Raw genomic sequence first — 13,837 nt, 5'->3', positions numbered from 1 at the left:
TTCTTTCCATATTTTGAAACATTGAGGACAATGTTTAGTTTAGGTTTGGGGGTATAGAGTAGATACCATGATAATTTGCCATAATTGAAAACGAACTCCTTCTTCTTTTTGAAAAAAAAAAATTGAAAAATTCCAAAAAAATTAAAAAATCAAAATTCAAAAAAATTAAAAAATGAAAAATCATAAAAAATGGAGCTCATTTACCTTGAAATGTTGACTCTTGTGCAAATATGTATAATTATTAGGAGTCTTAGTCTAGATATTTAGGCACCCTGATTCTAGCACAATTCACATAGTGATAAGAAATTTGCACGCGCACGATCTACCAATACATGTATAGCCTCGATCTTCAAGGTGTTTGATAGGAAGTTACGATTGCCAATCACTTTAGAATACTGAACGAAACTTGACTAGCTTGTTCTTTGGTTGGTTGGGATAGAAGGTGGAGGTTACATTAAGAAAGACAACCATCGAATTTAACTGGGTGCATCAAAAAGGGCTACCTCTTGCAAAGTGTCATGTAATCTTTTGTTTCTTTTTGTTATGTATCAAAAGTGTTTCCTTATGCAAAAAAAAAAAAAAAAAAAAAAAAAAAAAAAAATCGATGTATATATTCAGAAAAAAAAAAAAAAAAAGAGAAAAAATATCAGAAAAATACAAAAAAATCAAGTATTTATCAATTCCATCATCTCTTGTTCCAAAAATAAAAGAGAGTCAATGTAAATAAGAGTCATGTAAATAGTCATTTTTGTTGTTTTATTGTAATAAGCAAGGAGGGTGTATGCCATTGATGTACAACGCGAGTAATTGTGAAATACCTCCAACTCATTCACAATTCTCGTAAAGTCCGGACAGCTAGCTAGATTTCGACCTCAGTTCTTAGCCTGAGAAACTATCTCTTGGTGATTAGTAGTCATAACTTCAGATCTTTCTTTACACATGTGTAGATACACTTTACACTCTTATCACATGTCTTTTTTTGTTATCAGTGCTAGGATTGTGCCTTTGACAGCTAGATTGACATCTCCATTTTGCTGTGAGCTAAAACTGTTTTGCACATGTCACATTTGATGGAATCTGAGCTTATATTTTGACCTAGAACTTTGTAGGTACGTTCTAAGCAAACCTTCACGAGACTTCAACTCGTCCACTAGGGACACTTAGTGGTTTAAAAGGCTTAGTGCATACGCTAAATGCATTCGAGAGACCAGCGACAGTGGTATAGTTAGGATTTCCTTAGTTTTGTTTTACTTGAGGACAAGTAAAATTCAGGTTTGGGGGTATTTGATGAGTGCCAAATATTGTATATATTTATCCCTTTTTGTTGGCATTTAACTCATCTTTTGTGCTTTAATTCTACATTTTATCCCATATTCTGTATTTTCATTGTTTTCAAGAATAATTTTTTTTTAATTAATTTTGCATTTTTAGGTAATAAATAAAGTCTGGATGACTTGCGGAGCAAAAAGAGCAGAAAAGTAGTGAAAAAGCCGGGAGAAATCACGCAAGGAAACCGCGAAGAATGGTGCGCACAACCTCATTTTCTACACACAAAAACGCCTCCGTTCTCAGCCATCAGATCAGTTCTCAGAAGCATCTGATGGTCGCTCCTTCATAGAGCATCAAAATCTGAAGTCTCTGCCAAGCACCACAGCGCTGAAATTCCAAGCCTTCAGATTAGATGGTAGTTGAATCCAACGGTTTCTCCCTTGCTGTTCATCAAAGTTTGATATCTCCGCCTTACACTACAGCACCTAACCTAATCTAGCACCGTTAGTTTCGTTGTATCACTTCATCCGACGGTCGCTCCTCGCTTGCCTCCGCATCACCGTCCGATCTACCTACCAGCTCCACATCTCACGGCTTAGTCTCGCTGAACATCAAAAATCGATGGAGCCGCCACACACTGGAGCACCCGAACCCTACCACCTAACCAAACACCCCCCTTCTTCCCAAAACAGTCGAGCCCTTCTTCTCCCCCTTCCTTCTCCTCTGCAACTCCACGACCACCACCTGCTCCGCCACCAACCCTCTGTCACCACCATCTCTACCACCTAACCTCCACCAAATCACCACCAAACACCACCTACACGCCGTAGCTACCTCCCCTACCTCTATAGCCATCTAACTTATTGATTTTTCACCACTGAAACCCTAGGTGATAAATCAATAAACTAGGTGAGGCTATAAGACGTAATTGAAGCATGGGAAAGGTGCAGCAGACCAAGGAGAGTAATGGGTCGAGTTTAATTTGATGTTGCTACATCAAATTAGGTAAGAATTTACCAAACCCTAATTGTACTGTCGATTGGAGAAATTTGGGGATTTTGATTGTAAACCCTAATTGGGTATTGGGTATAAATATGGGTGTGGGATTGGTGTAGAAAGGTATGCTTGGATTAGCCGGCATCCAGGACTTTCATGTCCTGTTAATGTTAATGTTTCTCTCTTTAATGTGTTCTGTTCAATTTCACTGCATATGTTAAAATTGTTTGTCTCCTGTTAAAATGTGCTCCTGTTAAAATTGTTATTCTCCTGTTAACATGCTTGTTTTAATTTCATGTTTTAATTTCCAATTAATTCCTGCTACATTTGTCCTGTTAATATGTGTTAATCCTCATTGTTTTGTCACTGTTAGTGCCATGTTTAGTTTAGTGTTAAGTTTGTGCATTGTTAGTTTGATGGAATGCTAAGCTAGTTACCTTTGAAGCATTGAACTGATTGTGCAATGGAAGAAATCAGTGCTCATAGCAAGCTGATTATCTTGCCATTCCTTGTGTATGCTTAGGTTGCACTGATTTGATTGAGTAGTGGGGAGAAACTAGTGCTCACTAGTGACAATGAGCAAGCTAGTTCTCTTCCCATTCTAGAAGAATGCCTTAGTTTTGCTCCATTTCAGTTTCACTATCATCCTTGCCCTTGGCCTTAGGCCTTGGTTCATTTATCTTGTTCACACTGTTTTCTTCATTGTCATCTTTGCTTGTTGTTATCTTGTTGTTTACTGCATTGCTTGTGCAGCTGTCTAGTTTTCTTTTGCTGTTTAGTTTTTCCATTGCTTTTGCCCTGTTGTTGCTTCCCTACCCTGCTACTCAGTGTTTGTGCAGCTGCTTTCTTTGCACTGCTGCTGCTGTTGCTGCTGTTTTCTCCAGCTTTGCTGCTGCAGTACTGCTGCTTTCTTTCTTCCCTGCCTTGCAAACTGCTTGTGCAGCTGCAGCTGTTGCTGCAACCCTGCTGCTGCTGCTTTGTCTTCTTGGCCTTGTGCTGCTGTGCACTGCTTGTGCAGCTGCTGCTGCAACCCATCTGCCCTGCAACTCTCCTGTTGCCTTTTCCTGCTACCACTTGCCTCTGCCCTGCAGTATTGCAGCTGCTGTGCAGCACTTGTGCTGCTGCTGCATTGCCTTCCTTTCTCTTGCTGCTGCTGCTGCTTCCTCTCCAAAGCCCAGCCCACAGTCCACTGTTAGCTCAATCCCATTGAGCCCAAAAGCCCAGAGCACAACTTGAGCTCATCAGAAGACCAAAACAAAAGCCCATTGTAAATTGTTGAAAGACCACAGGCCCAGCTCAAACCAAAGCCCAAACCATTCAACTGTGGGCTTAACCCAAAAGCCTAAGACTAAGCCCAGTTCATTCTTAGGAATAAGGCCAAAGCCAACTTCAATCACAAGCCCATTTACACTTCAAGGACCAACTGAGCCCAAGCTCAGTTCAACCCATTTCAAAGGGTATTCAAAGCCCAACAGCAATTTAGGAACCCAATTAGCTAGAAAACTCAAAACACACCCGATCTCTGTGGATCGACCCGTACTTGCACGAGCTACAACTGACGACCGTGCACTTGCGGTATTACTGTAGGCCCGCGTTTCATTGCGCTTAATTTTATACATATCTCCGGGCCCACCAAGTTTTTGGCCGGGGATAATTTTTAGGACCTTTTAGAAGCCTACCACTACCTTCTTCTTTACTTCATTTAGTTTTTAATCTCCTTTCTACTTTATTTAGTTTTTTGTCTCCTTTGTAGGACATGGCAGCGTATGCGGAGAATCTCTTCTTCGGAATCAAAGTAAGAAAAGGGGTACTAGACGCCTGAAGAACCTCAATCGTATCTTGGTGAACTAGTCAGGCGTAAGCATCCATGTTGAAATAAAGCTAAAAACGGATCCAAGTAAAGTAATTCACTTGGTTTCTGATCCTGATTCGCCTCGGGGCTCCATGGGAAGAAAAATGGATGTGATAAGAACAGGGACCAACGGCCAGGAAGTTGGTGGGCTCATCATGAATTAGGTTGGGGTGGCTGGTGGTTTCGGGATCCGGTAGAAAATGCTTCTTTTATGCCTCAGAAGTGGGCTCTCGAGATGAACTGTTCTGCTTATGCTATCGCCTCTGCCTGCATGAGGGGGTGAAAAAGAGGGGGTATAACAACACCACCCAATATTTCGCTTAGCAATCTGTATGGACTAACTCCGAAATACTTTGCTAGAGAATCATTTAGACAGTCAGACTCAATCTAGATAAAAGTATCTCAAGGAGTTAATATCTCTTTCCTTTTTTTGATATTACTCAAGCTAATAGAAATCAACGAGTCCTAATCAAACACAAGGAATACTTGGACGGTACCAAATACCAATGTCCAAGGATCAATCAATATCGATCAACAACCAAAGGTTGAATTTCCAATTGATGATCACGAACGCACAACCTGTATTATTTTAATTATATAAAATATAATGCGGAAAAGAAATAACACATGCACCAAAATTTTTGTTAACGATCAGTGAACCGTTCGCATCATCTTTTCATGTCGAAGATACGAATGAATTTTGGTTCCTATCTACCGTTGATGTACTGATAGCTTCTTTTTCTACCTTTTATCCATCGGAGGGACAGTCGACAACTCTTTCCAGACCTTGAATTGGGAGAAAAGGTTTGAGTTTTGGTTCTAGAGACTCGAAAGACTTTCTTCTGCACTATGACCAGTTCAGCGAAGCTTTCTTTTCTTTTCTGTTGACCTTTCTTTTCTGTAATATCCTCTTCTTCGAACTTACGCAAATCTTCCTCTAGTATTCAATTCGATTTGGTTGCCCTGAAGGCATCAGTAAAGGCAAGGAATGAGTAAGGATAGACGCAAGTAAACTCATATATCCACCCAGTACCACTACCTACTTCGACTAAGGCTGAGCTTAATAGGAGAAAGAGACTTGGTGGCAACAACCAGAAAGAGATATTGTTTAGTCGAACTGGACCACTCTTCTGATATGCGACTGGAAATCAACGTGAGTTAAAGACTCTCTTAGGATCGAGGCTTTAGCAACTACCGTAGGAGGTGTGATGTACATGCATTCATATCAAGGGGGTGCAAGACTTCTCAGTTTAGGTCTCATCTTGATCCTCTATACCATGTTCGTATGGTGGCGCGATGTTCTACGCGAATCCACCTTGGAAGGACCTTATACCAAAGTCGTACAAGATGGGAAAAGGAAATGGCACAATAGACTATCGGATGTGCGCTCTCACGCTAGTCGAGTCCATAAATGGCCTCTCTTGTAATGTCGTAGAATAAGGATTTCCAGTGATCCAAGTCCAGGAATCAATAGGAAATGCTATGAATGCACTTCTATGAGGGAATTGTAAAGAATCGAATTCGAAAGCCCGGGTGCTGCTGGTAGCATAACTACTTGCTTGCATTCTAGAAAGTTCGTTCCGCTTCCTGCTTGCTGAAGACCAGCTATATCCGATCTTGATTGTCCTTTCACCCCTAGCCACAAGTCATCCCCGTATTTTGTCACATACGTAGGTTCGGTCCTCCAAGGCCTATTATGGATCTCTTCAACCTACTCATGGCTAGATCGATCGATTTTGGGTCAAATAGGAAGAACTAGAAAATTAACCTCTGTAAAGCGCCTACCTTCTACTACCGTCGCGATGAGGTGGACCACCGAGATGCACTTCCTCGCCAAGAGGATGACCCAGAAATAGCTAAGATACAAAAGCTGGGAAAGGCTCTTAAGTCCCGAAACATTTCGAGTGGACTTTATTTTCTCGGAGGTCCTGCCGCTGCAGGGACGCCTCTCTGATACTGTCATTCTTGTTTAATATTAAGTACCCGCCAAGCCTTCCTCCCACTTTCCAGTTGAATACTGGAAATTACTCCCGAATCTCGTAAAGCATTTACACTTGTTCTGACCGACTAGCTTATCTAACTTCCTTTTACGACCTCTTAATTCCTCGAAAAGATCTCGGTGATCGCTATTGCTTATTCATTAGTTTCCTAGCCGGCTTAGCTGACTTAGTTCAGAAAGAAATGGCTATAAATCGCATCCGAACATGAGTTGAGTTCAAGCAGTCCCATGCACATGTTCACAAGTAGGGATGTTAGTGATTATATCTTTCGTTTGAAGGGATTCCTAGATTGTACTGAAAGTAAACCGTAAAAGTTGGAGTTGGAGATCACAAGGTGTTGAGTCTCTCAAAGTCCCAGTTGTTAGATAAAGGTTGAAGGTTATCTGAACGTCCCCAAAAGGTTAGGGCCTATAAGTGTCAGTTATGAGTTTCGCCGCTAGACGGACTAACGACAAGCGAGATAAAGAAAGCAGTTGCTTTAACTTTTGTCGCGGGAGATCTCATATGAGAATCAAGACTTTGGGCAAGACCAGAAAGGAACTCTCCTTTTTACACCAAGGATAAGAGCAGATTGCTGGCGATGACTTGTACCTAAGAAGATCTCTTTCTTGAACCGGATTCCGACCTACATCCCCGAATAGCGTAACGATTAAAAGGGTCAGATCAAGAGGAATGGAGGGTGTAGTCTTAATCTACTTAACCCACCTAGGTTGTTTACTTACTTGTTATACATATAGATTCATCCCCTCTTCGAGCTTGAATTGTTCAAGATTCCTTCCTCTTCATATACCTCCCCACCAATAGATAGAGACAAATGGGAATGCCCAAACCACATCTACAAAATGCCAATACCATGCAGCTACTTCAAAGCCAACAACCTGGCAAGGTGCCTACGATTAAAAAGCACCGACATGTCAAGATCCAAATTCGAATAGGTTCATGTTCCTGGTCATAAACCACTGTGCTCGCGTCGGCGGTCCAACAAAGAGACGAAGTAGTGATGCCTACATATTTAAATTTCAGGAGTCGGGATCCGACGCATCCAGCAGAGCGAAGCAAGGTTTCATTGTTTTCGGCGGCGAGTGACGTGCCACAATCCCATTCAACAATTTGGATCTACATAGCCCAAAGCCCATAGCACTGGCGATGTCTCCGGCATATGTGCAAGGAGGATGTATAACTAATATAGGATATTGTAATACATGGTTTGATTCTGCAAGAAATTACCCTTTCTTAGAAAAGGGTAAAGATTATTTTCAGTAATATTGTTCTATTGCGCCGCCTTCCATAAGATTATTATATTTATCATTTAGACTATAAAAACATAACTTAGTGTTTTATTGCAATTACAACAAGGCAATTTCTGTCCACCGCCCTTCTCACAGAGCCATACTTGGATGTTACCGCTCATACAGCTCCCAGAAGGAAAGCTAAAGCGACCTCTACAAAGAATGGAAGTCTGGATGAATCGACATCAAATATAGGCAATTTATATTGCTTGCGCCGTTGATCCAAGGTCCTTTAGGAACTCGACTGCGAAACAGAGGAAGTGAAGAATGAACTTGATACATGAGCGAATCATTCAAGATGCCATTCTACTATTGGTAGAACATATTTCTGCCATTCTACTTGATACCGGAATCAATGTCATCTAATGGGGAACATCTTTCTGAAAGGCCATTGTTCGTTAATAGAATCTTTTCTTAACCAATGACAATACCATACCATGTTAATCTCTTTTCCTCGGGTTTAAGGTGGTATATCCCCGGCTCATGATCCTTAAAATTGGCCTACTCTATCTGACTGTTGGGCTAATCTCTTAGGTTAAGAATGCGGATAATGGCGCGCATTGACCTAAATCTAGGTCTTGTCTCACGGCCCGCTCCTCCACAAATAGACTAAGCATGAAAACGTATGTGGTGCAACGAAAGAACTTGACTATGCGCTGTCCCTTGATCAGTTGGTAGCAAATCTCTTGCTCCTTGAAGGAATAATCTGGCTAGGGACAAGGGAGTAGCTCGACCAACGAGAGAGGAACTGAAAGTAGAGGAATGCAAGTTTAAATCTCCATTAAAGCCGCAGAAGCAATGGGTTCCTCTTCTGGGAACTTACCCTTTCTTGTAGCAATTACAACAAGGTTGAATTCATGGTTGTTTGGTAGCCATGGACGCCCCTCTCGCTATGCTCGAACTCCTCCTCTTGGTCTACTAGGTAAAAATGGGGTGACAAAGATATCCTGCTTCACCTGGGTTGGGAACCTAGATCGTGGGAAATTAGATATTCTACGATCCTTGCTTCCCGGCATCTGCCCTGGGTAGCGATCTACTTGTGTTAAAACTCCAATCGGAAAGTAAGAACGTAGTGCTAAGGTAGTTGTTCGTACTAAGTGCCAGTGATCAGGAGCTATACACACCTTACCGATGTAACACCTTTCGGATCAATTCTTCTAGCAGCAGGAGTCTCACTTTCTCTTTCTGTCGAAAGCTTTCCACGTAGGTCTGAAATAACCATTTATCAGGAAGACTTCTCTTACGATGTTTCTGAGCATCTGAGCTAGCTGGTTTTCCATTATCCATTGATAGCCGCATAAATGACTAGGATTTGTTTTTCTATTGGAATGTCTCGGAGTTGTAATCTTCTGGTATAAGATAGGGTCTCCTCCTCCAGTAGGATCATAAAAGGTTGTATTAAAGTTTATATCGGTTAATAACATCGTAATTGCACCTTCCAGTACCGGGAGAGATAATAAAAGGAGGAATGTTGTCACTAGAACGGACCACACAAAAAGGGGTAATCAATACATAGTCATTCCATGTCCACGCATGTTGAAGATAGTGGTTATAAAATTGATAGAACCTAAAATCGATGAAATACCAGATAGATGAAGACTAGAAATTGCTGAATGAACTGCTCCTCCAGAATGACTGGTAATACCAATTAAGGGAGGATAGACCTTTTACCCAGTACCACTACCTACTTCGACTAAGGCGGAGCTTTATAGGAGCAAGAGACTTGGTGGCAACAACCATAAAGAGATATTGTTTAGTCGTGGAAATGTCATGTCAGGTGCACCTATCAGAATGGGAACAAACCAATTCCCAAATCCACCTATCATCGCCGGCATAACCATAAAAAATATCATTAAAAAAGCGTGAGCCGTAATTAAAACATTATAGAGTTGATGATTTCCACCCATATTTTGATCACCGGGTAATGCTAATTCCATACGAATCAGTACTGAGAAGCATGTACCATCACTCCAGCAATAGCGCCGAAGATAGAAAAGGGGTGCTTTGGATTGGGAGTAACCACTACACAAGTGGGAGGGCTCAATGGGAAGGACAAAGGAAAGAGCAATGCCTACTCATTCGTCATGGTAGAGAAGAAAAACAGCTAAGGGATCCGACGAAAGAGGATGCTTCTTCTTTTGTTCCTTCCTTGTGGGATAAGAAAGCCAGGGAACTTTCTAGATCTCACCAGATGCAAAAATTATTTGCACTTTCATTTTTAACCTATAATTTTTCTATAGACTACATGCATATATGATAACTAGGTCAGGCTCAATTTCAGGTTCTTCTAGCTTGTGAGGTCCTAACCTAACCACGGTTGAACATAAGCTGATAATATTAAAGAAGAAAGTACTACGTCAGGTTAGTCAGGAGCTGGTGATCGTGAAAGGGTTGGTGATAATAGGTCAGAGTAGGCAGAATCTGCTTCATCGGCTGAGCTAGTAACTAGGTTTGAATTAAATGGTGGACAACGTGAAGCTAGACAGGAATAAATCGTACAATCAATAAAGAGTGCATTAGAGGGCAATGCAGTTTCAGGTTAGGTACCGAAGAGTGTCATATCTGGGCCTAGACATTAGGGTAGGTATTATAATTGAAAAAGGGAGCCCATTGAAGCCGGTGGATCGAGCCAAAGTCGATATCCTTTTGTTGGGGTAAGAAGGTTTGCCCAAAGGCGTTGCATTAGAGGCTACTTAAGCTCTGTGCTGGGGAGGAAGAGGCGGGGCAGAGATAGAAAGCCCAACCTACAAGTTATATAGCTACTTATTTTATTTAGAAAAAGTCCTATACTCTATCTGTACCAAGAAATGAACTAATTGGGTAATAAGTGTGGAACTTTCCGTTTCCTTAAGAAATTAAATGTGTTTGTCTAGCTTGCCGATGAATATAAAGAAGGTTATTCCAGATGAAGGGACATAAAGTAAAATGATAAAGGAAGTGTCTCACTAAGTTATGTTCCTGCCTAATCTGGATGACTCTAAGAGGAGGTTTCCCGCTGAAGGTCGCAAAAGAAGAAGTCCCGGATATATAATTCAGGTTAGAAAAGACAAATCTCAGTTACTAGATCAGTTCCTAGGCTTCGGTCTGGATTAGCAGGTTCGTCAACTGAAGCGGATGTCCTTGAAAGGGATGGTGATACTGGACTAAGCTCTGGTTAATCTGGTCGAAATCAGTTTTAGAAGCTTGGCTGGGCTAGAAAAAGGTTCAACCTCATCAGCCCATCATCGTGATGAATTATATAGATATGTCAAAAAAAAAGAAGAAAACCCTCTAATGATTGTTTTATATATAAATTATGATTAAAAGTTTCCTCAAAGAAAATTAGTGATTAACTTGACTATAAACATAAGATGAAAAGTGATTAAAAATGTATAATCCCTAAAAATAAGGTTAAAGTATAGAATGATTCAGTTTGTCTACTGATACAAGAGAAAGAAGTTTGAGTTTATTACTACAATATACTCTGACTTAGGCGAGGATTAAGAATTGTAGATCAAAGAAAATTTGGTTTTTCTCGATTGAGGATTTTTTTAGATTTAGCGAAAAACTTATTTACATCTGATTGCATTTATTAGTTAATTCTTGATGATTATAAAGTCTAAAAGAAGGATGAATCTGATGATCAACATAACATGAGTACGTGGAGAAAAAGAGAAGAAGGTAACCGTGATATATTTTAGGTAATTGAAAGATAATTTTACCTTTTTTAATGTTAAAATTAAATTAAAACAAAAGAGAAAACAATTTTTCATATAAGTAAATGTTCGTTAAGAAATAGCCAATAAGATTGTTTTGTTACTGCACACTCTTTAAAGGAGTGTGCACAAAATTGTACTCGAAAAATGTATGATGACTTAGTTCTGGAGGTATGCAAAAATTTCAAACCCAAAATAACTCAGAAATTTAGTTGCGAGGAAAATCCAAATTTCTGACATCAAATATGAGAGTCATAACTTGCCACTTTGATTAACTATGTTGGTTTTTGAGAAAAATCTTTCTAATTCAACGAAAAATCGAAAGAGTTCTTGAAGATTTAGAAAATATCACCTAACAAATTAAAAATTCTCACTCTTACAAGACATGCGGAAAATTTATCTTGTACAGAACTACTTCCTCTTGTTCTTGCAGCCAAACAATAAAGCGATGTAAAGGAGAATTCTGTAGAAGACACCCATTGCCAAAGTAATCCACAAGCAACTCCATTTGCTTAAATCGGCTGCGTCGTGCTTTCTTACTATATCTGAACCAGTGACTAAGCAAGACTTATCTGGAGCAATGCCTTCAACCACACACATATTTGGGATGTCGAATTCGTTTAACAAGATGGCTTGATATGGATATTTCATAGCAGAAATGTAATGGAGCCATATCCAAAATGATGCAATTCTATCTCTAGGTATAAAGAAACCACTGAATTGAAGAAATGCGGCAACTGTAGTCAATACTACAATGTAACCCACCACAACTAGAGAAACCAATCCTGAGACCAAACTCACGAACGAGTTAGCTGTCCAAAATGATGCAAATATCGCAAGGAAATAAAAAAAGAAACCTGGAAATCCACCACCTAGACCAATTGGCGAGAACGTCAATGATGCTAACAATATAGAATATATGAATAACGAGGCTATGACTAAAATTGAGTGATATAGAACGTAAGATGAATGGCGGTATGAGTTATAAGCTGTTTCTCTCATGAATATGTACCTTTCTTGGAGGAATACTGCGAGAACTTCTATGGAACCAAACCAGATGGTTGTCACTATCATAGCGAATAGCCCTATTCGTTCTTTAATACCTACTTGTGATTTATCAAGCTGCCAGTACACACTGGCAAAGATACAACCTACGAACGCAACAGCACCAAGTTGAAGTAAAAATACTTTGGGCATCCGCTTTGAGTTTGTTAATGATCGTTTCACTAGTATAATGATCTCAACCCAGAATGGATTTGCAAATTTCGAGATGCTCGATGTTTGAGCAGTGTGCATAAAATTACTGTCGATGAGTTTTCCCCTTACTATTATTGGTTGTTTTATGCTTACACCCAACATATTTGAATAATCTGAATTGAACTGCTGGTTTTCTGCTAATTTCTGCCGCAGTTTGTTGAATTCAACAATACTTTTTGTTCCACCAGGTATCCCTTCTAGTCCACGATATAGATCTAACATGAATTCGGTTATATCTTCATTCTCAGGGACTGGATGACCGAAATCCGACAAGAAAAGTGAGAGATGATTGGGAGAGCCATAGTAGACGGTTTCACCCTGCGAGAGAAATATCATTTGATCGAATAAGCCAACAACTCTGGAACTAGGTTGGTGAATGGACATAATAACTATCCTCCCGCTCCGAGCGATTCTCTGCAGGACTTTCACCACCATGAAAGCACACGATGAATCAAGTCCTGACGTTGGCTCATCAAGAAATAGTACAATTGGATCATGAATTATATCAACTCCAATTGAAACACGACGACGCTCACCTCCAGAAATGCCTCTAAGACCTTCATCTCCTATTAAGGTATTTGCTGCTCTAAGCAACCCAAGCTCATCCATCACATCTTGAACTCTTGCCATTTTCTTTGATTTTGAGATTGAACGAGGCAATCTAAACTCAGCCGAGAACATTAGCGTCTCTTCAACTGTTAGCATAGGGAACAACAAATCGTCTTGCATGACATAAGCAGAAATTACTTTGAGAAGCCCCGACTCTAGAAATTCACCATTCATCGTGACACATCCTTTCAAGCTTTCATTAGAGATCCTGTTCGCAAGTGCATCAATCAAGGTTGACTTTCCCGAACCACTAGGACCAAGAATAGCTAGAATTTCACCTTCTCTAGCTTCACCTGAGATATCATTCAACAAGATTTTCTCCTTGGAGGACTTGGGCATTTTCTTGGTATCTTTTCTATAAAAAATACTAGAAAATGTCATTTCCGTACATGTATTAAGGCTGTAACTTAGATTACTGAATGCGAGAACAAATGGAGTAATAGATGTCTTCATCGTCTTGCTAGGTTCTTCAAGATCATCATTATCAGACATCGATATCTCTCGCAACTCAATCCCAACATGGAAAGCTAATTCATCATCATCAGTAATATTACCTCCTGCCATATTCTATATTTGGATGGTGGAAACACTTTCTATTGAACAGAAAAAAGAAGAAAGAAACAAGAGAAGAAAACACTTCTATCGAGTTTATTTTCAAAAAAAAAAAAAAAATAATAATAAAAAAAAAAATCTGTCGAGCTGATGATTCATTTAAATTTCTATTGATGAAGAAAATTATACTCGTATATTACTGGAAGAGCTTAATGCGTTCGTGTCAACAACTCTCCTTTATAGTATTTAATTTCCGGAAACAATAATTCTATTCAACCCACTAATCTAACCCACCATCAAACCCACCGCATACGTGAC

General features: G+C 39.9%; 1 protein-coding gene across 1 annotated transcript; it reads right to left on the bottom strand.

The window, feature by feature from the left end:
• Positions 1-11,444: 11,444 nt before the first annotated feature.
• LOC113311149 (ABC transporter G family member 6-like) lies at positions 11,445-13,531 on the bottom strand. Its single transcript, XM_026560002.1, has one exon. It carries the CDS (start codon positions 13,529-13,531, stop codon positions 11,513-11,515), a length of 2,019 nt encoding a protein of 672 aa, XP_026415787.1. The 3' UTR covers positions 11,445-11,512.
• Positions 13,532-13,837: the final 306 nt, after the last annotated feature.

The sequence above is a fragment of the Papaver somniferum genome, chromosome 9, assembly GCF_003573695.1.
Source record: "Papaver somniferum cultivar HN1 chromosome 9, ASM357369v1, whole genome shotgun sequence".
In the NCBI taxonomy this organism is placed as follows: Eukaryota; Viridiplantae; Streptophyta; class Magnoliopsida; order Ranunculales; family Papaveraceae; genus Papaver; species Papaver somniferum.
Note: the sequence above shows the minus strand (reverse complement) of the source record. Positions and strands in the feature narration are given on the sequence as shown.